The following is a 26,832-nucleotide window of genomic DNA, read 5'->3' on the forward strand; positions in this document are numbered from 1 at the left end:
TATTAGTAGATGAATCAACATTTAATTCACATCTCTTCCATTTGTTTGTTTGATCACTGATCTTTCTCATTACAAAGTCTGGGTAACACAATCGACACAAAAGAATATGACAGTGGAAGCTAAGGGACATGGTTAAAAAGAAATCTAAAAACAGGAATTCAGTTATTTTTTAATTAGTTAGTACTTTCCTCTGGCTTAATTATGTTTGCCAACTCATTTTTTTTAATGAAAAGGGTTGTTGAACTGTAAAAGAACTGAGCAATTTTATGTGTTCAAATAAGAAATCCAATCAGTCAGTGAGCTGTTTCATTGATTTCTGTGTTCCAGTTTTTAATGTTTTCCTGCTCACTGAGATTAAGCTTCTTACTGCCAATGTTCTTTTTGCTGTTTGATGCTTTAGTGTAGTCTTTTTACATATGATTCGGCCTCACTTTCTTCTTGATCTTTGCCTATATTCTGTCAATTACTTTCTTCTGGGACTTTGATTAAAATGAATGTGATTAATATGGAGATAGTACTGCTTGCGGCATTGTTAAATTGACCGATGGCATCAACAAAAGACTTGCATTTATATATAGCATTCTCCAAAACAGTACTATTGGATCTCTGACATCCACCTGAAATGGCTGATAGGGTCTTGATATAACATCTCATCCGAAAGACGGCACTTTTGACAGTTCAGCTGTCCAGCAGAAATTAGCTTTTAATCCCTCCCTCTCCCCCTGCGACAAACAACTCCTCAAATAAGGTCGTGAATGGCCTCCACCGCACCTTGAAACCCTCTTCTGACCCCCTCAACTCTAACTTGATCTTCTCCAGCTGGAGAAAGTCATACAAGTTCCCCAGCTGTCCCGCCACCCCAGGCTGTATATCCGACCTCCACTTCAACGGGATCCTTCCCCGGGCAATCAGAGAGGCAAAGGCCACAACATCGGCCCCCCTTCCCCTCCAGCATCTCCGGCTTCTCCGAGACCCCAAAGATCGCCATCATAGGATCCGACCTGACCTCCACCCCCACTATCCTGCATAACTCCCAAAAACTCTCCAGCTTCTTGCAGCCCCACTGTTCAGTCTATTCGTGTGTATCTTACAGCATGGGTTCAAAGCCAATATCCCTGTTTAAAATGAAGAATTTCCCTGTTTCCTCACTTAAAGACTTGTACATGTGCTGAGATTGAGAGAGGCACACTCTATTTGTTTCTAATTTTAAAATACATCAGCCGCTCTCAATTAAATTTGGCGTGCAACTTGGAAGGAGCCTATTAGTTGTGCGGTAAAATACAATCATACTTTAACTTAGCACATTTGCCGAATAGTGCTCTACTCCAAACATTGTGTACACTATTGTACCATTTGTGCTTCATTTCACATATAATGCCACTGCAAATAAAAATGGGGTTATTAATATAGATTTTTTGTACTTTCTTTTTGTTTTCTCTTCATGCAGGACATTGACAATCTGGGAGAAATATTAACAAGTCCTGCAGAAAGTATACCCAGTCCACTCGAGACTGATGGAAAAGAAACCATTCAATCAACCACTGGACATGCCGTCTTGGCTCAGTGACTCTAGAAGCCATTACAAGTTAGAAAATATAGCACAATTTATTTATCTTTTTATTTTGTAATTCCCTTTTGTGTCATTGTTATGGTGCCTCTCCTGGCTACAGCAGTTCAACTGTAGCCTGGGCAAAAAAAAGTTTCAATGGCTGTTTTCAATGGGTGTTGATCCATAATCCGCTAAAGGACTGACTAATAATTAAATGCAGCACTTTTTAAGTGAAAGATGGGGAGTGTTTTGACCAGGACACACAGACATAATTTAGTTCTGATTCTAAAGTCCTACATTTCAATTACAAATCTGATGCCCGCATTTATATTGGAAACTACTCAGTCTTGTCATTTGTAACTGCACCCTCCCCACCACAGTGACACTAATATAACTCCAATGGCAGGAGGGCATAATTAGCATGAGACAGGTCTACATCGTCAGTTTCCATTAGAAATGTGGACATTGGAATTTATAATGGTGGAAGTTGGAAGGATGTTTGCCTGGGTGTGCTAGGTTTTCATGTATTTTGGATGTTCTGCTACCATGAGGGGTTCACTCAAAAACAAACAAAAAGCCGATTCCCATGCAGTAGCAGGAAGCTCAAATGGACAAGCGCTTTGGTCCTGGATCCCCCAACCCGGTGAATATTTGATTAGAAGCTTTGTATTTGTTTTCAGGAACAGCTAGGCTATCAGATAGAGCTGCTGTGAATTCGCACAGGTATCATCAGATTTGGGAAGTGGATATAATAATTGATTAATTGGTATGAATTTGTGTTTTGTGGCAGCATCTCTATAATTTCTTATTTATTATGACTTGTGATGTCCCTGCCTTAATGACCGCTGCCCAGCAATATGTTAGCAAGCTTTTGAGGCTAATCTCCCAACTATTAGTGAGATGTCTTGTGACACTATTTCTATGGCTCTGTGTCACACACATGAGCAGGTTAAAACTCAGAAGAGGAAGTTAAAGGAACTCAAAAGCTTGTGACAAAGGTGTAGAATAACAGCAGTATTGGCTGCCCCGTTGAATAATTAGCTGATGATTTTTAACAACTTAACATGTAATTATATAGTTGCTACCAAAGCTCTGCCTATGTCGATTGGAATCCGAATGTGTAAAGGTGCTGGTGGATTTGCCATCACCTTGTGGAGGGGTTTCACGTGCAAGGGTTGTAGTTATTGGGGATTGAAAAATAATCTCAAAACAAAAAGAGGCTTCCAAACAATCTGCCTTAATATCAAAGGCTTAACCGGAATGATTTTGTTAAGATAAATTTACCATAAGGGAAGGTGAACTTAGTTGTTGTGTATCATTCTGTGATTCTATATAAATTAATGCAGACTGACTGTCACTTCAACACAGGTATCTCAGATCTCAGTATCGACCAACACACCTCCATAAAACAACTTTCTGATCCTTGCAGCCATTTTTCTTTTCTTCAGTGCGCTACATTCTTGCTGGGCTGCAGATCCCAGAACCATCCGAGCACCATGTGGACTTTGGCGGGATTGGTAATGGTAGCTAGTATGGATAGGGAGGCAGGGTATACAGTGAGTTGTGTAGGGTTTTGCATCTTAATCAACCTTAGTGTACATTGTAATGAAGCTAGGGAACAATGGCAATGGATGGAAAACCATAAAGGAGTTGGGGAAATGTTTTTAAAAGTTTTTTTAAGCACATCCTCACTCATACTGTTTTTCTCACCTGGGGATTAGTGGGGAAGCAGTGGAAGGATTTCCGAGCAGGTTATCAGCCCGTTGAACCGAGTTATGAACGTTCCTTCCGTGGTCAGCAAGTCCTGGCGTTGGACTTGAACCCGAAGCTTCTGATTCAGATGTAGGGTCGCTACCACTGTGCCACAAGACCTGCCTTTTTTAAGAGACAGGTTGATATGATCTGCAAATGCACTGTCTGAAAAAGTGGTGGATGCAGACTCAGTTGTAACTTTCAAGGGGAATTACACACGTTTGAAAAAGAAAGTAAATGCAGGGCAATGGAAAAAGAGGTGGGGTAATATAGCTAAAGTCTTATCTCTTTCCCCACCCCTTGCAACAAACTCTACCTTGGCCTGCTGACTATGTATGGTGTAACTCTCTGAGGCCCATGCTTCCAAGTGAAGTCTCACATGCAGCGGATGGAGATTGTGAGATGTGGGGCGGAGAATCGGCGCCATTGGTGTCGGCTTAGTTGGCGCGGTGCCGGTCGTGGGCCGGCCTCTGTGGCTGGGGTCCTCCTTTCCTACGAGCTGGCCCCTGTAGTCTTGCGCGACGGCGTTTACGATGGCGTGGACACTCTGCCGCGGGATGGGAGAATCCCGCCCAAGATCTTACCACAATACTGTTACCAGCTAACAAGCGGTGGATGAGAACTGTTCCACAACTTTAATCACAAGTGTAGCATTGATTGCATTGTCCCTTTCCACAATTAAATACTGCAAGTTGTAGAATAAAATTGATATTGCCTAATAAATTTACCAGTTACAAACAGATATGTCACAGAGAGATGTTATATGATAATTTATTCCCTACTTATTGCACTGAAATCATTGATCAGAGTAACCATTATCACCTACCAACATACGAAATGGAAGCAGGGTAAGCTATTTGGCCTCTTGAACCTGCCCTGGCATTCAATACGATCATGGATAATCTGATCTTAGCCTCAACTCCACTTTTCTGCCTGTTTTCCATGTCCCATCATATCCTTATAGTTAAAAAAAAAATCTGTCTGTCTCAGCCTTGAAGATACTCAATGATTGAGCCTCCCAGAGCTCTCTGGCTAGAAAATAAAAGTGAAGGAAGCCTGTCAGTGCAAAACTGAAATGAAACTGCTGATATTCGTCTTGGAGGCTTTGATAACCTGCCTGATATTCTTATGCATTTGTTAAAACTGTGCTACTCAAGAGGTCAAAAGAATACGTAAGTAGATGAACTCCAGGAACTCCCCTCGGTAATGTTGGGGAAAGGTGGTGGGAAGAGAAAAAGTGAAATCCAGTTCCTCCTTTCACCCATCAACAACATCAACCCTAACATGAATAAGACTGTCATAGAATCATAGAATCCCAACAGTGCATAAGGAGGCCATTCGGCCCATCGAGTCTGCACCGACCCCCTGAAAGAGCACCCCCTGTCCTATCCCCGTAACGCCACCTAACCTTTTAGACACTGAGGGGTAATTGAGCATGGCCAACCCACTTAACTTACACATCTTTGGACTGTGGGAGGAAACCGGAGCACCAGGATGAAACCCACCCAGTTGGCGGGGAGAATGTGCACAGTCAACCAAGGTTTGAATTGAACCCGGGTCCCTGGCACTGTGAGGTAACAGTGCTAGCCACTATGCCGCCATGCTCCACATTATTAGCAGCGTTCTCCTGTGCACGTTGGGAACTGGATCAGGATTGCAATGGTCCGTGCACTTTGATTTGCCTTGGCTCAGCTCCAGGACCTGGAAGAATCACAAACTCATTTGCCCTGTTCGTACTCAGGAGGAATTTCATTGCGTTGACCTGAATAATTTCACTTTTGAATCTTAAACATTACACATGTGCTGGTTGCTGTCCATTGTATCAAGTTGCATTTTAAACAATCATGCTTTTCATCTCAATTATTTTTTTCCCCCCATGGCTGTAATGTATTTCTCATCGTGACTGAGGGTGATGTTTTCATCTGGTGAAAATGTAACATGCCAGCCAATAGTTATGGATCTATTTAAAACCCAGCTTTTTGATTCTTGTAGCACGAACAGACCCTGGACTGGATGGATTTCAGATATCTTTGCCGGTGAATGGGGCTTTCTTTGGTGTATGGGATCGTGAGAGAAATTAACAAGTCATCATTGGTACAATATTCTGTATTTGCTCCCATACTTAAGATATTGACGGAGGCCGTTGAGAACCTGGAAAATGTATGATGTCTGCAAGGATTTGGAGAAACATTGTCCCAGTAGCTTTGACAGTTATGATTGGTTTGGTGTGAAGGAAAACCATTCCATGGATTTTGCACATACTGTTGATGTTAATTTGTTTATCAGGTATTAGTTACTGAAAGGCTGTATAACATTGTTACCTTTGAAACCATGTAAATAACAGTATCTTGTAATAACACTCTTGTGTGGTCCTAGAAACAGACATCTATGTAAAATACATCCTTTCATATTGATACTTTATCTATTTTGTTGGCAAGATGATTTATAATGTGTTGTATTATATTTTAGGCTTCATTTCCGTATTAAAAATAAAGTGAATCAATGCTGTTTTTAGTTTCTTCTTGTGGAGGACCTTGTATTGGCCAAAGTGAAAAGCTACCCCTCTATTGGCAGAAGATGTGTTGTACAGGATTATGGGTCGAGAGCAAGACAATGGAACGAGTTTTGGATTGCTGTAAGAAAGAGCTGACATTGTTATGATGGGCTGAACAGCCTCCTCCTTGTACATAATAAATGTAGGAGACTCATTCTATGGGCAAAGCACATTGTTGTACAGTTTTGCAGTATTGTTTGAAATTGTATTCGCTGTGCACATTACATGACACTCAGGAAGCTTTAGAATTACATTTTTAAAAAATAAATTTAGAGTACCCAATTATTTTTTTCCGATTAAGGGACAATTTAGCGTGACCAATTCGCTTACCCTGCACATTTTTTTGGGTTGTGGGGGTGAGACGCACGCAGACATGGGCAGAATGTGCAAACTCCACACAGACAGTGACCCGGGGCCGGGATCGAACCCAGGTCCTTGGTGCTGTGAAGTAGCAGTGCTAACCACTGCACCACCGTGCTGCACTTGGAATTAAATTTTAAAGAGGTATTAAATTTTAAAGAGGTAATCCATGGAGCATATTAAATGCAGTAAAAATAATCACTCCCTACATGTAATTAATCCCACTGAGCTAAATAAAACATTGTTCGGAATTCTCCGGCTGTTCGCTGGTGGAGTGGCTCTCTGGTCCTGCCCACGGGATTCCTGGCAGCATACGTGGCTTCAATGGGAATGCCCATTGACAGCAGCGGGAGTAGGGAATCCTGCAGCCAGTGAATGGCAAGCTGTCCCATGCCGCTTAGATGCACGTGGCTGGGAGGCGGGACAATCCCGCCCACTGATTGTCTAACTTCAATGAGCACGTAAGCTATAGTTAGATAGTTTTTGTTCTGATATGCTCCAAGATGTATTTTGCTATATAATGCTTCTGTGAAGTACCTCGGAACATTATAATGTCATTGTTATAGGCCCAGAAACTGGCCAGTTGGAGTTTGTGTGCAAAGACCATTTCACCCTCATCCGAAAGTTGTTGGTTTGATCATGAGCTTTATCTCATGTTGCACTCGGTAATTTATTTTTCAGTGCCCTCGTTCAATAAGGTGAGAGATTTCAGAACAAGTGCAGCACTTATGCATTTTAGGCACAGTGTCAGCATCAAGCCTCTGTGAGTACAGCACGACACAGTGAGTCGCAGAATGCAGCTTCCTCCACTCTGTTTCGCCTGTGTGGGTTAGTTACAACCCGCACAGTTGAGCAGCACCTCCGCTCATTTTCACCTAGCTGGTCTTGTTTCGTCTTAAAGCAAGACTAACAGCTTTGAATTTCAGTTACACATCGCTCATACTTTATTTCATTAATTTCAAATACACAGAAAAGCCGTTTCACATATGAGACTTGGAAACAAAATCATTTGCAAGTTGGAATGTTCAGGGGTATCTGCATCCTGGTGTTGGCCAATAGGTTTTCTGGGGTAAACAAGTCTACCCAGTCCACATAACACAGTGAATGTACAACTAAGATACAAATCTGAATCTTAACTGAGATTCTTACATATTTCACTGAATGAAGGCGTAAACCTGCAATTCGGCAGTTGAACGCTTATGCTGCCTCTCTAAACCTCTATAAAAAATTGACAAAACATTTAAAAAGGTTTCTTCTGGTATAGCTAATTTACAATGGCCTATGCAATGTTTAATATTTGCACTTTAGCTCTCCAATGTGGGCTGCACATTGTGTACTTTGGATAAAGTGATGGGGATTTTATTTTCACCTGGAGCCGGTGCCTTGGTGACGGGCTGGAAGGAAGTTTGGGCGTCCACAATTCTCTCCTTAAACTTCTGCTGGAGGTATTTTTCTTCCTTGGAGTAACTTGTGGCCAATGTGGACATCAGGAGGCAAGCAGCCATTATCACCCCCCCAATGCAAAAGAGGATGGCCCCTGCCAGCTTACAGATGTCCAGTGCCACATTGAACTGGACAGCGTGACCATCCACTACCAGAAAATTCTCCTTCTCCTCTCCAAATGCTTCAATCTTTGGTGGTAGCAGGTAGCCAGCTGTAATCACTGCCATTCCTATCAGCAGTATGGTGGTCCCAGCCATGAGCCCGACCTACAAAATCACAATAACAAAACACTTACAGCTCGGATTTATACCCCACCAGCACAGCAAACCATTTACAGTTACAATAACTAAAAAGTGCCTATTCGACAGTCACAAGCACAAAATTACAACACACTAAATGAAGGACTTTTCTGTCATAACTGCGGCAATTAACATTTTGAATCTGTCTTGAAAGGGCAGACTGACCTATTTTATGCCACAAGGCCTCTTTTGTATTCATGAGATTGTGCTAATTTACATCTTTATTGGGTGTATTCAAATGTTAATGAAACATGTAATGCCTTAACGCGTTAGTACCTTTGGAAATAAATTGTCTTCCCTGTTCAAGAAAACAGGTCGCTGCAATGTTTCTGTTTCTGAACAATATTATACAAGATCTGATATGAATTGTGGCTCATTCACTTCTCTGTTTCAGTCCCAATAGTATTACAGAAGTGCCAATGTAACCTGGCAACTCTTACCAATGCGTTAGAGCAAAATCCAGTCAGCAGCTACTTAAATTGTTGTTAAAGTACCTTCAAATGGATAGTTAGCCTGCCTGGACAGATCTTGATCCAACCGGGGGTAATGTAAGTAGATTCCGGTATTAATACCATACGTTCTGTCCTAATTTGTTTGTACAATGCTTCGATCTTGTATCGATATAGTTAAAAAACAGAAAACAGAGGAATAGAGTTGGTTCCAGTTAAGAATTCTTTCTATGGTGCAGACCAGGGAGCTTAGAATTAGGAAATGAAGATATTACACTGCCACTGCTAGTCAGAGGAAACTTCAGAGAGTCATGAACACAGCCCAGTCCATCACACGAACCTGCCTCCCATCCATTGACTCTATCTACACCTCCCGCTGCCTTGGGAAAGGGGGCAGCAAATCAAAGGCCCTTTCCACCCGGCTTACTCCCACTCTTCCAACTTCTTCCATCGGGCAGGAGAAACAAATGTCTGAGAACACGCACGAACAGACTCAAAAACAGCTTCTTCCCCGTTGTTACCAGACTCCTAAACGACCCCTTCTGGACTGACTTGATTAATACTACACTCCTGTATGCTTCACCCAATGCCGGTGTCTATATTTTCATTGTGTACCTTGTGTTGCCCTATTATGTATTTTCTTTTCATGTACTAAATGATCTTTGAGTTGCTCGCAGAAAAATATTTTTCGCTGTATCTCGGTACACGTGACAATAAACAAATCCAATCCAATATAATTACAGAGGACTGTATAATAGGAAAAGATGAAAATTAGAACTAAAAGCTTGCAATCAGGAAGTACACATGCACTTAATATTTTTAATGCATAAATGTTCCTTTTTGCACAAAAATTGCTGGAGTAGTGCATTTCATGGAGGATTTGTTTTTACCTAACACATCAAGTTATTTAATTTGTATACAACAAATTGCAGCAAATATGAATTGATAATGGCACAGTAGTGTCAATGGGGTATCTGGGGCCTCCTGTCCAATGGTTTAGCTCTTTAAGCAGTGACATTTAAGGATCAAGAAAAAAACAACAAACTATGGAGGTGGAAATGGAGTAGATTTCCGTCAAGTTAGAAGTGAATAGCGAAAAACGAAGGGATTTGATTGGGAAAGCAAGATTGGATTTGGAGAGAGAGAAAAAGCAGAAAAGAAACATGTTAAATAATTTAAATGTTGAATTTTAAAGACATCTAAGAACAATTTGCTACCTGCAAGGGTGAGACTCCATACTTTCATTGTTCCCTTTCAGAGCCCCCAAGACTGAGTGATATGTCAGGACCCTAAATCACATCATTAACAAGGACCTTGTGACATGAATTACCAGCTGCCTGTGGCTGTAGCGAAATACATTAATTTTGGCACATTCAGCAATTAAAAGACACACAATAGCCATTTTTCTCAAGTTTCAGAAGGATTAACAGTGGAAATTGTCCAGCAATACATAGCAGATCAGAACACTTGGTGTACTTCTTCCCCACAGTATAATGCACCAATAATAGCAGAAGCCTTGAACTTGCAATTATTTTCCAGCAATTTCTGGGCCACTGAATTTAAAAGTTGATTAAAGAACAATATCATGCATACCTTCCAGAGGACAGAGCTCCACCTGCTTGGGGATTTCTTAATCTGAAAATCATCCTCATGCTCCCAGATTGATGCCGTACAGTCTTCATAGAACTGATGCAGATATGAACGGACTCCATAGCGTTGCTGCAACCCCTCTGCATTGTAGTTAGAGTTCTCCGACTGGCAGATCTCGGCACACAAACTCATCCTTTACAGCTGCATTCCAAACTGTCAATCACAAAGAACTGAAGTTTGACCATTTGACCAACAAGTAGGTGAGCCAATACAAATATTCCCAAAGATTCCCCCAAACTAAAGTCTCACTTAGCTGGTCTAATTCTATTACCGTACCATAACACTAGAAGATAAGCCATATGCTACTGATGTAGCACATTTTAAAACAGACCAAAAAGATCCTCTTCTATTCCTCTTGTAACCATGACAGCCACAAATGTTATTGACAGCCACATGTTTGTCAGAAGAAAATTAGAGTTAAGTACTTGCACTTTGCATTAAGTACTTTGACCCATGATTTACCATAAAGATTACTGACTTGTGAATAAATAATAATTTGTTTTAACTCTGTCTCTCAACCGTTCAATTTGCATTAACAGGAAATGATCAAGTAAACTATCCTAGCAACAAGTAATTCATTGACGATCTGCCACTGCTCATGGAGATATAGGTTTATTTAAAAAGGTTTTTCTCTCAACTTTGGCAATAAAGAAGCAGAATTGACGGAACGATATGAAATGGATTTTCAATCCTAACCACAACATGTAATAAAAGTTTAACTTGATATATCACCAGATCGAGGTTATTATGAAAGTAAGCTTCAGATCTATAACTTGATTCCAATGACTATTACTTTTGAAGCAAAAGGCATGCTACATATTTAATGAGCTTTTTAATCTAGTGGTGGAAATAGTTCTCTGTGTATGAATAATGCGGCCAGAATGACAATATATTGTGTGATGCTTGTGACTGAATTGCAAATGCAAAGTTACTCATTTTTGATCAGTTGGTCAACGACAATAAAATTTGGACCTTTTGGCATTGACATAACAATTAGCACATGCAGTACAAAAGAAATGGTGCTCATGGAAGAGGGTGTCCTATATATATTTATTTTCCAATTCTATACAGGTTTAGCTGCCATCATTGCAAATGGTGAGCAAGCAGTAAATTATCTTGTTCCCTACCTCTCCCTCCTCCATTAAGGGCCATTATTAAAACGTACCTCAATCATTAGGTCACTCTTCCTAATCTTTCTTTCCTTTGTGTCAGCAATCATTTTTCCTTTATACCTCTGCCAAATGCAATGGGAAGTTTTTCTAACTTAAAGGAACCATTTAATTGCAAGTTAAAATTGTTCGGAGACTACATCATTTTGACGTTCAAGACTATCCTCATCATAGTTGACAACATTTCCAATCTCCATGTAATCTACAAATTTTGAAATCATGCCCTCACCACCACAGTCTGGGTCAGGAAGAGCAAGCGTCCCAACACTGACCCCTGGGAACTCCATTACAAACATTCCTCCATCCTGTAAAACAATCATTTATCATTCACTTCCTGTCACTCAACGAGTTTTGTATCCAAGTGCCTACTTTCCCTTTTATTCCATGAGCTAGAATTTTGCTCCCAAGCCGGTTGTGTGGCACTGCATCAAATGCCTTTTAAAAATCCATACGAACCACATCAACAGCGTTGTCCTGATCAACCTTCTTTGTTACATCCTCAAAAAATTCCAGCAAATTAGTCGAAAATGATTTTCCCGAAATGGATCCATGTGGTTTTCCTTAATTATCCTGCACGTGGCTAACTGACTATTGATTTTGTCCCAAACTATAGTTTCTAGAAGTTGCTCTACCACTGAATTCAAACTGATTGGTCTGTAGTTGCTGGTATCATCCTTGCACACCTTTTTGAACAAGGGTGTAACATTAAAAACTCTCCAGTCCTTCAGCACCACCTCTGTGTCTAAGGAAAACTGGAAGATTATCACTCGTGTCTCTGCAATTACAAATTTTACTTCTCTTAGTACCTTGCATACATCTCATCTGCCCCTGGTACCTTATCTGTTTTAAGTAAATATAGCCTTTCTAACACCTTCTCCTTCTCAATTGTGAATCCTCAAGTGTACCAGTTATAGAACATAGAACGATACAGCGCAGTACAGGCCCTTCGGCCCACGATGTTGCACCGACATGGGAAATCAAAAACTAAAGGCCATCACTATGCCATTATCTACAATATGCCATTATCATCCATATGCTTATCCAATAAACTTTTAAATGCCCTCAATGTTGGCGAGTTCACTACTGTTGCAGGTAGGGCATTCCACGGCCTCACCACTCTTTGCGTAAAAAACCTACCTCTGACGTCTGTCCTATATCTATTACCCCTCAATTTAAGGCTATGTCCCCTCGTGCTAGCCACCTCCATCCGCGGGCGAAGGCCCTCACTGTCCACCCTATCTAACCCTCTGATCATTTTGTATGCCTCTATTAAGTCACCTCTTAACCTTCTTCTCTCTAACGAAAACAACCTCAAGTCCATCAGCCTTTCCTCATAAGATTTTCCCTCCATACCAGGCAACATCCTGGTAAATCTCCTCTGCACCCGTTCCAAAGCTTCCACGTCCTTCCTATAATGAGGCGACCAGAACTGTACGCAATACTCCAAATGTGGCCGTACCAGAGTTTTGTACAGCTGCAACATGACCTCATGGCTCCGGAACTCAATCCCTCTACCAATAAAGGCCAACACACCATAGGCCTTCTTCACAACGCTATCAACCTGGGTGGCAACTTTCAGGGATCTATGTACATGGACACCGAGATCCCTCTGCTCATCTACACTGCTAAGAATTTTACCATTAGCCAAATATTCCGCATTCCTGTTATTCTTTCCAAAGTGAATCACCTCACACTACTCTACATTAAACTCCATTTGCCACCTCTCAGCCCAGCTCTGCAGCTTATCTATGTCCCTCTGTAACCTGCAACATCCTTCCACACTGTCTACAACTCCACCGACTTTAGTGTCGTCTGCAAATTCACTCACCCAACCTTCTGTGCCCTCCTCTAGGTCATTTATAAAAATGACAAACAGCAACGGCCCCAGAACAGATCCTTGTGGTACGCCACTCGTAACTGAACTCCATTCTGAACATTTGCCATCAACCACCACCCTCTGTCTTCTTTCAACTAGCCAATTTCTGATCCACATCTCTAAATCACCCTCAATCCCCAGCCTCCATATTTTCTGCAATAGACGACCGTGGGGAACCTGATCAAACGCTTTACTGAAATCCATATACACCACATCAACTGCTCTACCCTCGTCTACCTGTTCAGTCACCTTCTCAAAGAACTCGATAAGGTTTGTGAGGCATGACCTACCCTTCACAAAACCATGCTGACTATCCCTAATATTATTCCTATCTAGATGATTATAAATCGTATCTCTTATAATCCTCTCCAAGACTTTACCCATAACAGACGTGAGGCTCACCGGCCTATAGTTACCGGGGCTATCTCTACTCCCCTTCTTGAACAAAGGGACCACATTTGCTATCCTCCTCTCACCTCAGCCTGAGTACCATCTTATTCCTTTGTGATGACTGATGCAAAGTTTTTGTTTAATACCTTCGCTATTTCTCTTGCCTTCATGCACAAGTCCCATTTTCCTTATCCTTAATCGGCCCTATACTTTCCCACCCTTTCATTATTTACATGCTTAAAGAAGACCTTAGAATTCCCTTTTATGTTAGCTGCCAGTCTCGTCTCATGCTCTCTCCTTGCTTTCCTTATTAGTTCTTTTTTCGCTTCCCCTCTAGCCCTTGTACATTAAGCCTGATTCTCCAGTGAATTCTCTACCTGTCATCTGTCACACACACGCTTCTTCCTGTTCATCTCCACTTCTATCTCTCTTGTCATCCTGGGCACTCTGGATTTACTTGTCCTCCATTTCCCCTTAAGCGAATATACCATAACATTGCCTGCAAAATGTTTTCTTTGAAAAGTTTCTCAGTGTTCAGCCATGGGCTTTTCTTCCTTTCTTGTCTTTCTTAAACACCTTGTGCCCAGGAATATTTAACACCCAGTCCTGCCCTTCTTTGAGCCAGGTCTCCATTATAGCAATCATATTATAATTCAATTTGTTAACCTGTGCCTGTAGTTCACCAGTCTTATTAACCACACTCTGTGTATTCACATACATGCACATTAACACTGATTTAGGCTTTTTTTTTCTTTCCCCTTCACTCTGACCCCCAACTAATGACTTACTATTGCCTACTCTTAATTCTATCAAACTCTCCAAGTATTCTATTTACCTTGATACTGCTCTCTGATATATCCTCCTTATCAGTAAATAATTCTCTATCACTGCCACTTTTTCTCCTCTCCACTTTGATTTTCCCCTCAGGTTCCCACCCCTTGTCAATGGAGTATCATCCCTCCCCACCAGCAATAGCAAACCTCCCCACAAGGCAATTAGTCTCAGTCCTGTTAAGGTGCAACCTGTCCTTGTACATGTCATAGCTGCCCCAGAACCGGTCCTAATTCCTCAGAAATCTAAAGCTCCCCTTCCTACTCCATTTCTCCAGCCATATTTTGAACTGCTCATTCTTACTGTTCTAATGGTTAAGCAATAAAGTTCTTTAGCTTAGTGTATGTAAGACTGCGAAAATTTCTGCAAACTAGCTTAAATTTTCATCCCATTCCCTGATCACTTCCCTCAGGCTGAACCTCACAGTTGTAAAACTTTGTTGTTCTGTTTGAAACTGTTGACCTTCAAACCCTATCACTAAAATCAGCTCATTCTGCCTCTCCTGTAATCCATTCCACTGAGTTTCCTTCAGATTGTCAACCAATGAGTTCCTCATTCACATTTCCAAGGGGCTGGTTTAGCACAGGGCTAAACCGCTGGCTTTGAAAGCAGACCAGGGCAGGCCAGCAGCACGGTTCAATTCCCGGTCCAGCCTCCCCGAACAGGCGCCGGAATGTGGCGACTAGGGGCTTTTCACAGTAACTTCATTTGAAGCCTACTTGTGACAATAAGCAATTTTCATTTCATTTTCATCACCCCCAGGCTTAGTCACTTTTCTTTACCATTCCCTCGAGTTCTAGCCTCCATAAACTGCAATGCATCTAGAGCTCCGTTGCCTGTAATCCAGCACCTGTGTCCTTATCAATAAGTATTCTTCACTCTCAACATATTGAGTTCAAAATTATCTTCTCATCTATTTCTGAAATTCACTTTCAGCCATTTTTACCCTTGACACTCTGACTTTGGTTGGTACTGCATCTGATTTACTCTGCTTCAATCTCAGACATCATTGCTTCATCCTCTGTCAGTCTCCCTCCATGCCTTCCACTTTACTTCCGCCCATCCTTTCTTCAAAAACCTCCTGTAAGCCTGTCTTTTGGACTATTCCTTTCACGACTTGCCTGAAGCTAACTATCACCATCGTCAGCTGGTCAACTGTGGGTAGCATTTTGCTACAGGGAATGTTAAAGAACTGCAAAAACTGCAATATTTACCACAAATTTTTTGTACTCTTGGAATAAATATCATAGGTCATGCCATGGTTAAAAGTAAAAAACTAAGTTCTTCAAAAGAACTGCTCCTTAGCTAGTGAGAAAGTTAAGAGATACAATTAGGTCTTACTGTGGAGATCAGGCCACAACATACTTGGCCCTAATTTTCTTCAAACATACAACATATAACATATAACAGAATGCCTAGAGAAACATTTCCCCACCATACCAACATCACAAAAATTGGATACTGGAAGCATTTAGATAATTTGGATAATTAGACAATTTGTATTGCAAAATTCAAGCTTGAATAACTTTTAAATTATAAACTAAATTACAAATATTGGGACCTCAAACTTTCACCCAACTGCAGATAACAGTCCCGCCTGATTACCCTGTGAATTATGTATAAACGGTCTGGACATTTCCAAAGTATCTCCTGTCAACGTGAATTTAAACGCCAGCTTCAGGTTCAAGCATTAGGCTGCTTGAGCGATCGGTGGAACATGCAGAGCAAATCAAATCGTATTCTGGCGATTATTTTCCCTTTACAGTTACACTTTTGCTCTACATTTTGAACACAATTTGTAAAGTCTAAAGATGGGGACGCCTCCTGCTGCAGTCGATGACACTGCAACGAACAGCGAGCTGCTGGTGTAACTCTCCAAGGTGCTGAAACCCTCATGCACACCAGGGAACAAGTAAGTGATGGCTGGAGGTGGCCAGAAACTTGAACAGCGACCTGCTGCAAACACGCCACTCAAACCCAATCCAGCTGCAATCTCCATCTAATCCCACCCAGCAAGAAATAACCCCCCCCCCCCACCTCAAAAAAAATAATAAATAAAACAGACCACCTTTTAGCGTGTTCCCATTGCTTCTAAAAGATTTCTACACCACAGACTCCGCCTCACGGCTACCTCTATATTGTACTCAAAATAAACACGTAGATCAACGTGTGGAATTCAACACAAATAGTTGGTGTTGCCAATAAAGATCCCTCGATCTCACACAAATCTGAAACCAAAGTTTGCATTGCAGCTGGGGAACTTCTAAAAGCAACAATTCCAACCTTTCTCCGGAGCTGGCGGCGAAAGCTACCCCTCTCCTGTGTAAGGCAGGCCGGCGCTGCCAGCTCACACCGAGCCCGGTTACAATCCCTTTCCCCACACAGCCAGCGATACACTCGCACCGCGCCAACCATTTGCAGCTTCCTCACACTGATTTCTCACGTTTCTTTTTACCTGCCCTCCTAAACGTGGCCCGCTGCGGAAGGTTGTGTGTGGGGTGGGATGGGGAGGAGGGGGTCTGGTGGAGTGTGTTTGGTGTGTGTGTGTTTGTGAGCGGCGCCGTCCTCCCTCCTCTTCCTCTCGCTGGCTGTCAGCGCATTGCCATCGCTGCGAGGAGCCAGCTGGACGGACAGCAGCCACTCAGCCTGCAGCTCAGAGCGCCTGCGCCAACTCTGCAACAAGCGGGGAGGCCTAGCAGGCTGCTTCCACACTCAGCTCAGTGAGATGGGCAAGCGGGGGGTGGACCGTTCGTTTATCTGTCTTGTGATCTGCACATCCAATCTCAGCAACTACAAGACCACTTCTCTCCGTCCACCCACGCATCTGGCAAAAACAAACTTTGCAAACAAGAGCAACTTAAAGTTATGAAGTGCCTTTGACATGATAAGTAACACGTCGCTTCACAGGAGCATTGTAAAAAATATATATATTTTATATTATAATCAGGCAGTGGTTCGCACTGCTGCTTCAGAGCACAAGGGTCCCGGGTTCAATTCCAGCCTTGGGTCGCTGTCTGTGTGGAGTTTGCACTTTCTCCCAGTGTCTCCGTGGGTTTCCCCCCGGTTTCCTCCCACAGCCCAACGATGTGCAGGATAGGTGGAATGGCCATGCTAAAATTGCCCTTAGTGTCCAAAGATGGTTAGGTTTAGCGTTTATTAGGATAGAACAGGGTGATGGCTCCGAGTAGGTATTGAGGGAGCCCGGTGGTGAAGTCCATGCTGAAGATATGGAATCAGTTGAGGCATTTTGGGGTGGAAGGGATGTTGGTGCTAACATCGCTGTGCAAGAATCATGACCAGGATTCTCCGAAATCCCGGCCAAGTTTTGACGCCGGCGTCAAACCCGGCGCGAGTGACGCCGGGGTCAACGGGCCTCCAGGCCTGGTCATTCTCCCCTTTCTCGGGGGCTACAACGGCGCTGGAGTTCTGTGTGCAGCTCCGGCGTCGAAAATCAGCCCTACATGGCCGGCGCGGTCTGCGCATGCACATCACGGCCGGCGCGGGTCCGCGCCATGGCTGTCTTTGTGCCGGCCCCCAGGCACCATGGCAGAGCGCTACAGGGGCCCGGCGCGGAGGAACATAGCCCCCTCCCCCAGAATGAGCTTGCAAGCCGATCGATCGCGGGCTTGGTCACCGTGGAGGCCCTCCCCGGAGTCAGTTCCCCCTGGCCCCCACCACGATGGCCCCCACAGTCAGAACACCGAGATTGCGCTGGGGAGGACACGGCAGAACTAGGCGGGCACCCGGAGAATTGGCGGCCTGGCGTCGGAGCGGCGTGGCAGGATTTTCGCGTCCCTCGGCGGTTCTCCGACCCGGCATGGGCTTGGAGAATTCCAGGTCATGTGTTTGAGCCGGGGGGGATGGATAGTGTGTACAGGAGATGGAGGGAAGTGGGGCTGGTCAAGGTGAGGGATCTGTACTTGGAGGAGGGATTCGCCAGCCTGGAGGAGCTAAGGGAGAGGGTAGAGCTGCTGAAGGGGAGTGAGTTCTGGTATCTGCAGGTTAGGGACTTTGTGCAAAAGGTCTTGAGAGGGTTCCCTAGGTTTCTGGGATACACCCTGCTGGAGCGACTGCTGCTTCCGGATGTGGAAGGGGAGGGAAGAATTGAGGATATATACAAGTGGCTGGGGAGCGGGAAGGCAATTGGGTAGTGAAGATCAAGGAGAAATGAGAAGCAGACTAGGGAGGGGAGATCAATTGGGGAGTATGGAGTGAGGCACTACATAGTGTAAATGAGAAATCTTGTGCAAGGATGAGCCTGATACAGTTTAAGATGGTGCACAAGGTCCATTTGACTCGGGTGAGAATGAGTGGGTTTTTTCAGGGGGTAGCAGATGAGTGTGAGAGGTGTTGTCGGGGGCCAGCAAATCACGCACACGTGTTTTGAGGTTGCGAAAAATTGGGAAGATTCTGGGCGGCAGTGATCGCGGTCTTAGCCAGGATAGTGGAGGAGGAGGTGGACCAGGACCCGTTGGTGGCGATATTTGGGGTTTCAGAGAAGCCAGAGCTCATGGAGAGGAAGAAGGCTCATGTCGTGGACTTCGCTTCTCTGATTGTACGGAAAATTGCAAATTTTACTGGAGTGGCGGTTGGCATCGCCACTGGGGGTAGCGGCTTGGTTGAGTGACCTGTATGACTTCCTGCAGTTGGAAAAGATAAGGTATGAGTTAAGGGGCTCTGCAGGGGCGTTTGAGTAAAGGTAGGGGATGATTATGACCGTATTTGGGGAACTGCTCGTCACAAGGGGGCGGGGGGAGGAGGGGGGCGAAAAAGGGAAAAAAATCTGTACAGACTGTATAATTGATTGCTGGGAAGTATATTTTCCGGTGTGTTAATTTGCTGTAACCTGTTTTGCTACATGTTTGCAATAAAATATATTTTTAAAAAAGGATAGAATGGAGGAGTGGACTTGAGCGGAGTGCTCTTTCAAAAGGTCAGTGCAAACTTAATGGATCGAATGGCCCCCTTCTGCACCATAGGGATTCTATGAACAGTAAATCACATAAGAGATGTGAGGTCAGGTGGCAAAAATCTTGGTCAAAGAAGTACATTTTAAGGATTGTCCCAAAGGAGTGAAAACATGTAGAGAGTGTGGGGAAAGTATTCCAGAGCTCAGGATCTTTGCAGCTGAAGGCTGATGGGAGAGCGATGGAATGCGGTAATGATGGAGAAGCCACAATTAGCACAGATATCTTGGCAGATTGTGGACCTAGAGTGATAGGGAAGGTGAGACTATGGAGGGATTTGAAAACAAGGATGAGAACCAGATCAGTGAACATGGGGGTATTTGGGGAAAGAATATTTGATGCCAGTTAAGACACATGGAAAGGTGGTGGTCTCAGGTTTACAGAGGGCAGAATGAGGAGATCAGCCAGGAGTGCATTGGATTAATCAAGTCCTAAGGTGACAAAGGCATGAACGAGGGTTTCAGCAGCTAATGAGCTGAGATAGTGGTGCGTTCGGATGATGTTACAGGTGTGAAAATAGATGGTTTTATCGAAGGCACAAGTATGTGGGCAGAAGGTCATTTTGGGGTCCAATATGACAATAGGGCTGTGAACAGACTGATTTTTTAGAAAATATTTTTATTAGGGTTTTAACATTTCATTGCAGACTTTACATATCAGGACAAGACCAACACATATATTACAAAAATTTACAGCCACCACGATTCAGATAGTAATTTACAATAAAAACTCCTTGCGGTTTTCTTCTCCACCTGTCCCATGTTTTTTCTTGGTGCTTTTCCAGCCCCCCTTCCCCGCACTCGTGTTCTTCACCCCTTCCTTTCCCTTCCTTATTTTGTGACTTGTTCTGGGCCCCTCCCTACTTTATTAGTTGCTGGTTACAAACAGCTCTTTGAACAAGTTGGTGGGTAGCTTCCATGTGTTGTGGAAGCCTTCTCCCGATCCTCGGATGGCGTACTTTATTTTCTCCAGCCTGAGGAATTCCGCCAGGTCGGACAGCCAGTCTGCAGCCTTGGATGCTGCTGCTGATTGCCAGCCAAGCTGGAGCCTCTGGCAGGCGATCAGTGAAGCAAAGGCTAGGGCATCAGCCCCCCTCCCTATGAAGAGCTCTGGCTGCTCTGATACCCCAAAGACCTCCACCCTCACTCCCACGACCCTGGACATGGTCTCAAAGAAGGATGCCCAGTACCTGACAGGTCTGGGGCAGGCCAGGCCACCCTGGCACCATTCACACTTATCCACCACCTCTGGGAAGAACCCGTTCATTCATGTTTTGCTGAAGTGTGTCCTATGCACCACCTTTAGCTGTGTTAGGCTCAGCCCTGCACTCGTGGAGGTGAAGTTTGCTCTATGCAGTGCTCTGTCCAGAGTCTGCCTCTTATTTCCTTGCCCAGCTCTTCCTCCAACTTCTTTCTCATCCAGGGGTGAACGTACCTCCTCCAATAGTCGTCCATACATGCCTGCACAGTTCCCCTTTCCTAGTTTACCCATGTTCAATAGTCCTTCTGGCAATAAGTGTCCTGGTATCTGGGGGAATATCGTTGCTTCCTTGCGGAGGAAGTTTTTCACCTTTATGTATCTCAGGTTCAGGAGTTGGAAATTATCCGTGAGTTATCCTGGAGTCACTACTCTACCGTCCGTGTACATGTCCCGAACCATCAGTGTCCCATCGTCCTGTTTCCACCTTTTGAAGAAGGCGTCCATTGTTGTGGAGGGAACCTGTGATTATTGCAGTTGAGGTTCATGGTGGACATTTCGGGTAGTTCACGACCGGAACCTGGCCACCACCACTGAGTATCTAGCTGGGGGTGATGAGAGTGCAGTTGTGTCCAGCGCTCGGAGGGATGTTCCTGTACACAAGTTCTCCTACACTCTGACCCGCTCCGATCCTGGTTCCTTGACCCATCCTTGTACCCTTTATGCAATGGCCAGTGGTAGAACTGGAGGTTCGGGAGGGTCAGGCCTCCCACATTTCTTCTCCTTTGTAGGACCTTCTTCCTAAACCTTGGGCTCCTCCCTCCCCAAACAAAAGCCATGATTAGTTTGTCCAGTGTGGTGAAAGAAGCCTTGGGGATGTAGATCGGGAGGGATCTGAACAGGAAGAGGAACCTGGACAGTACGTCCATCTTGATCATCTGCAATCTCCCTATCAGGGAGAGTGGGAGTGTGTCCCACCTCTGCAGGTCCATTTTCACTTCCTCCAGCAGACTTGTCAGATTGTATTTGTGGATCTGTGTAAAGTTGTGGCCATTTGGATCCCCAGGTATTGGGCCAGTTTGAACGGCAGCCTCCCCAGCTCTGCTCCTGCCCCCTGCGGATTCACTGTGAAGGTTTTGCTCTTATTCAGGTTAAGTTTGTAACGTGAGAAGGCTCCAAACTCATTTGGGAGTTTCATTATCCTTCCCATGCTGGCCAGGGCGTTCGAGATGTAGGGGAGCAGATCATCTGCATAGAGTGAGACTCTATGTTCTCTGTCTCCCCTTTGGAGACCTCTCCACCCTTTGCCGCTCTGAGGGTGAGCACCAGTGGCTCGATTACCAGAGCAAACAGGGATAAGGGGCACCCTGCCTCATGCCTCTGTGAAGCCGGAGGTATCCAGGGCTGGTGGTGTTTGTCCATAAACTAGCAATGGGAGCACTGTATAGCAGTTTCATCCACGAGGTGAACTCTGGCTCAAACCCAAACGGTTCCAGTACCTCTATGAGGTACTTCCATTCGCCCCTGTCGAAGGCCTTCTCTGAGTCCAGGGAGATGATCACCTCCAGTGTTCCCTCCCCGGATAGGATCATGAGCACATTCAGGAGGCATCTGATGTTTGCTGTTAGCTGTCCGCCCTTGACAAAACCCTTCTGATCTTTGTCTCCATGCTCATTTAAGTTTCCTCATGTCTGGCGGGGCTGGTGCACTGCCATCCCAGTAGAGAGCAAGTCAAAGTCAATTTGTAGCTTTTTGATCTGCGCCATGATCGGGGACATGGAGCACCACCTCCAATATGGAGTCGACCAGCTGTTGCCTAGCTGCCCTCTCCATCCTATCTTTGAGCGCCCTGTAAGCAATAATTTCCCCCCTTTATCACCGCCTTCAGTGCCTCCCCGAATGTGGAGAGTCATACCTCCCCATTCTGTAGTTTATATACCCATCAATGGCTTGTGATATCCACTCACAGACTGTCTTATCAGTGAGGAGAACAGTGTCCAGCCTGCATGAGGGGCATTGAGCCCAGCCCATCTCCAACCTCACATCCACGCAATGTGGAGCGTGGTCAGAGATTACTATTGCGGAGTACTCCACTCCTACTATCCCTGGAAGCATCCGTTTCCCCACTACGAAGAAGTCAATCCTAGTGTAGACCCTGTGGACTTGGGAGAAGAAGGAGAACTTCTTGGGGCAGCAGGGTAGCATGGTGGTTAGCATAAATGCTTCACAGCTCCAGGGTCCCAGGTTCGATTCCCGGCTGGGTCACTGTCTGTGCGGAGTCTGCACGTCCTCACCGTGTGTGCGTGGGTTTCCTCCGGGTGCTCCGGTTTCCTCCCACAGTCCAAAGATGTGCGGGTTAGGTAGATTGGCCATGCTAAATTGCCCGTAGTGTCCTAAAAAAGTAAGGTTAGGGGGGGGTTGTTGGGTTACGGGTATAGGGTGGATACGTGGGTCTGAGTAAGGTGATCATGGCTCGGCACAACATCGAGGGCCGAAGGGCCTGTTCTGTGCTGTACTGTTCTATGTTCTATGTTAACTCCCTCTCCCTATGTGTGAACCTCCATGGGTCCACTGCCCCCATCTACTGCATGAAGGTGTTCAGCTCTCTCACCATGCTTGACTGTTTCCCTGCTTTGGGTTGGATCTCTCTGTCCGTGGGTCCTGTACACAGTTAAAATCTCCCCGCATAATGAGTTGGTGGGGATCTATGTCCGGGATTTCTGCCATAGTTTTCTTTATGAATCCTGTGTCAACCCAATTGGGAGCATACACGTTTGCAAGGACCACTGGTGCCCCCTTCCAGGACACTGCTAACCATGACATACTGTCCCCCTGGGTTTGTAACTGGCTTTGTCACCGTGAATGCAGTCCTCGTGAGCAGTATGACCACCCCCCTAGCCCTCGTCCTGTAACACGACTGGTATGTCTGCCCTACCCAGCTCTTTCCTACGCTCAGTCGGTCCCTCTCCCTCAGGTGTGTCTCTTGGAGGAGGATTACATTGGCCTTCAGACTCTTCAAATGGATAAAGACTCTGGATCATTTCACTGGGTCGTTAAGTCCCTTGATGTTCTCGGTGACTATTCTGATGGGGGGGTTTCTGTCCCTCCCTCCTGTGGGGTCAGCCATACTTACCATGCGGATGTGCCCCTGCGCTCCGGGGTTTCCCTTTGACCAGGGGCCATCCAAGACGGCCATTACTGCTATATTCTCCATCTGGATATGCCCCTCCACACCGGGGTTTCCATTAGTTTGGGGGCCATCCCAGATGGCCGTTTTTGGTGTTCTTGTTCCTGCTGTCACCATGTGCAACCTGCCATAACCAGCACTCTCTCCATCCCCTTCCCCCTCCCTTCTACACCCTGATTCCTCCCTTGGGTCTATCTACCCCTCCTGTCCCCATCTCCCACTTGTGGGCTTTTCACCCCCAATATTCTCCCCTCCCCCGCCTCCCTCCACCACTTCTTCCCCTGCCTAGAGTTTTACCCCCCACCTTCTGCCAGGTACTTCCTCTTTGTCGGGAGCTCCTCCGCATCCCCCCCCCATGGCCCATACCTCCCTGTGCTAGCCTGCTCGCTAGTGCGGTGTCCCTTCCTGGGACTTGTAACAGATTGAAAACGAGACAGTTTTCTCCCCCGCAATTGTCCTTTCAAGTTTGTCCTCACTGCTGCTGCCTTCCCAGTCTGTGTCTGCACACACATTTGTCCACTGCGGCTGGTGTGGTGAAATAATGTTTTTTTTTCTTTGTTAATGAGAATGCAAAGATGTCATCTGAAACATGAAGGTCTGATGATAAAACCCAAGGAACATGAGAAAAAGCAAAGTAACAGAAAAGATCCCATAAACGTAAATGTAATGAAATGCGAAAAGGAAATAGCAGAAGGCACTCGAAGGGTTAGCTGCAGTCAAAGGTTCTTTAGAAAGCAATATCTTTAGTTCTTGAAATTCTTATTAAAAAAATAAGTTTTAAGTTAAATAAAGAGAATGAGTTTTATACCCTTTAATAGAAGTTAATTAGTTTAGCAAGCAATTGATTGGAATTGTCAGAATCTTAATTTTGAATAATTTGAAACATTTAAGAATACAAGAAAATACAATGCTTTAAAAAGATAAGGGAATGAAAGGCTGGAATGCCCCAGAATAATTAACAGGAAACCTCCCTTCCAGTAAGCTGGCAAACCAAGGTCAGGTTAACATGAAGGCTCTCTCATTATATTATGAGCACTTGATGTGGAATCACATGGACAGAAAGGGTATTGCGATCAGGAGCAGAAGAAAATACTTTAGAATAATGTAGTGTAATCAGCAAAGCTGTTTTACAGGTGATATATAATCCTAGATCGCCCCCAGCCAGGCACTCACTCTCAGCCAGCAGGGTGATCTCGGTCATCGGAAGGACTGAACACAAAAGCCGAGCAGAACGGCAAAATAACCAGGAGAAAACGAACAGATAAAGAAGAGAGATGTCAAGGAGGCCCAGGAAGGTCTGATCAACCGGCCAGGAGAATCCAGAAGCAAGATCTTTTTACTTTTCTGTAAAGACAGTGATTTTAACTTTTAAAAGAAAAAATAAAATAGTTTAAAGTTTAAACCTGGAACAGTGGTTTATTACAAAAGTCTACTTTACTTACTTAGCAACGCGGGACCCAGGATCGAAGCTACTAGGTGGCAAGTAGATAAAATTATTCTATAAAGATACGGGTTATCCCGGGGAATAACTTGAAACACTAGTTTGACCTGAACAGCACCCGCTAAAGTCTGTATAGGAGTCAGGGAGTGAGAATCCCTGTCCACCATTTGGAATCTCTTGACCCTTGTTTCCGTAAAGGGGAAACCTAAGAATTCTAAGAATAGTGGTGAGGTTTAAATACACCTTGAAAGGTTGCCCAGAGCTTGGCCGGATACAGCATCCCGAACCTCTTGTACAAAGTTTTTGTACAAAGAATTTGGTTCGACGTTAGCCAGGTCTGCCCCATTATCCTGGTATACCTGGATCAAGTGTCCCTTCCATCTACAAGGCATTTATGTGTCTCGCCTAATTCAGGATTTTCTCTCTATCCTGGTACCGGTGCAGCTTTTCAATGATGACCCCTGGTTTCTCTCCTGTGTTTGGCCTCGGCCGGAGTGACCTGTGATCTCTATCTACCCCTGGGGGTTTGGGGAAGTTCTGCCCCCCCCCCCCCCCCCCCCCCCGCCCTCAACAGCATACCCAGCATCTGGCTCATGTGCTCTGTGGGGTTTCTGCCCTCTGGTAGGCCCACAATGTGGGGGTTCTGGTGGCGTGATTGGTTCTCTTGATCCTCTACCTTTCCCCTGAGTGTTTTTTAAAAAATCGTTTTTAAAAATATTTTTTAAATAATCTTTCGTGTCACAAGTAGTCTGAAATTAACACTGCAATGAAGCTAATGTGAAAAGCCCCTCGTCGCCACATTCTGGCGCCTGTTCGGGTACATGGAAGGAGAATTCAGAATGTCCAAATTACCTAACAGCATGTCTTTCGGGACTTGTGGGAGGAAACCGGAGCACCCAGCGGAAACCCACGCAGACACGGGGAGAACATGCAGACTCCGCACAGACAGTGGCCCAAGCCGTGAATCGAACCTGGGACCCTGGAGCTGTGAAGCGGCAGTCATAACCACTGTGCTACCGTGCTGCCCTTTGTGTTCCTTGAGTTGCTACCAGCCTTGTCACCTCCGGCTCCAATGGGGCGATTCGCTTGCTTTGGTCAGTCTCTGCTTTTTCCAGCTCCCTTATCATCGCTTATCGTTGCTTCCTGCATCTCCATCTTTTCCAGAGCCGCCTTAAAGATGGCCAGGGCATCCCCGACCGCTGCATCACCATGGCCATCATCTCCAGCTTAATAGCATCTCTGTGTTTTAGGAGCTCCTGCATCAGGAGCTCCATCCACTGGCTTATTGGCGTGTAGTCCACCGTGGGCAAGGTGACCCGACCCGCTCAATTGCGGCCCGTTCCGTATCGCTCTGTGTATCGGCTGCCTCGTTTTTTTTCTCTCCAGACTCTTGCAAACTCTCCCTTTACTTCCGCTTTTTAAGTCGTTCTCGGGCATCTCTCTGTATCTGTGGTGATGTTGGAGGAGGTGAAGTGGGGGGAGGGTGCGACAAGTTGCAGGCTTAGTGGCCTATTATCGGTCTAAAAGTGCCAAATTCCAAACATCCAGGAGTTATGCCACCTTTCCTGTGACCGTTCAGCACGTTCCCGCCACCGGAAGTCTCCCTAACAGACTAATTTAAGTGGAAGAGCAATAAAATAAATGTTTTTGAGTTTCTGGTAAGTTCATTGCATTTCACAGGGATTTCATCATCTCGTTGGATGGGGGGATTAGGAAGA

General features: G+C 44.9%; 2 protein-coding genes across 7 annotated transcripts in view; one reads left to right on the forward strand and one right to left on the reverse strand.

Annotated features, from left to right (window-relative positions):
* The window catches only part of LOC119965930 (doublecortin domain-containing protein 2-like), a 240,548-nt gene extending 234,744 nt beyond the window's left edge, over nucleotides 1-5,804 (forward strand). For 2 of the 3 annotated variants that reach the window (XM_038796956.1, XM_038796954.1), the window contains exon 10: nucleotides 1,448-4,277. In XM_038796956.1, coding sequence (XP_038652884.1) covers nucleotides 1,448-1,567 — 120 coding nt within the window. In that variant the 3' untranslated portion in view covers nucleotides 1,568-4,277. Of the gene's footprint in view, nucleotides 1-1,447; nucleotides 4,278-5,293 lie in introns of those variants that run through there. The other variant, XM_038796955.1, reaches the window with a different exon arrangement.
* A 1,331-nt stretch (nucleotides 5,805-7,135) lies between these two features.
* The window catches only part of nrsn1 (neurensin 1), a 107,331-nt gene continuing 87,634 nt past the window's right edge, over nucleotides 7,136-26,832 (reverse strand). Inside the window, exons 1-3 of one of the 4 annotated variants that reach the window (XM_038796959.1) lie at nucleotides 16,766-16,964; nucleotides 10,000-10,209; nucleotides 7,136-7,924 (exon numbers count right to left, since the gene is read on the reverse strand). In XM_038796959.1, coding sequence (XP_038652887.1) covers nucleotides 7,520-7,924; nucleotides 10,000-10,188 — 594 coding nt within the window. In that variant the 5' untranslated portion in view covers nucleotides 10,189-10,209; nucleotides 16,766-16,964 and the 3' untranslated portion in view covers nucleotides 7,136-7,519. Of the gene's footprint in view, nucleotides 7,925-9,999; nucleotides 10,210-16,605; nucleotides 16,965-26,832 lie in introns of those variants that run through there. The other 3 variants (XM_038796957.1, XM_038796958.1, XM_038796960.1) reach the window with 3 other exon arrangements.

Source organism: Scyliorhinus canicula, chromosome 5 (genome assembly GCF_902713615.1).
Source record: "Scyliorhinus canicula chromosome 5, sScyCan1.1, whole genome shotgun sequence".
Taxonomy (NCBI): domain Eukaryota; kingdom Metazoa; phylum Chordata; class Chondrichthyes; order Carcharhiniformes; family Scyliorhinidae; genus Scyliorhinus; species Scyliorhinus canicula.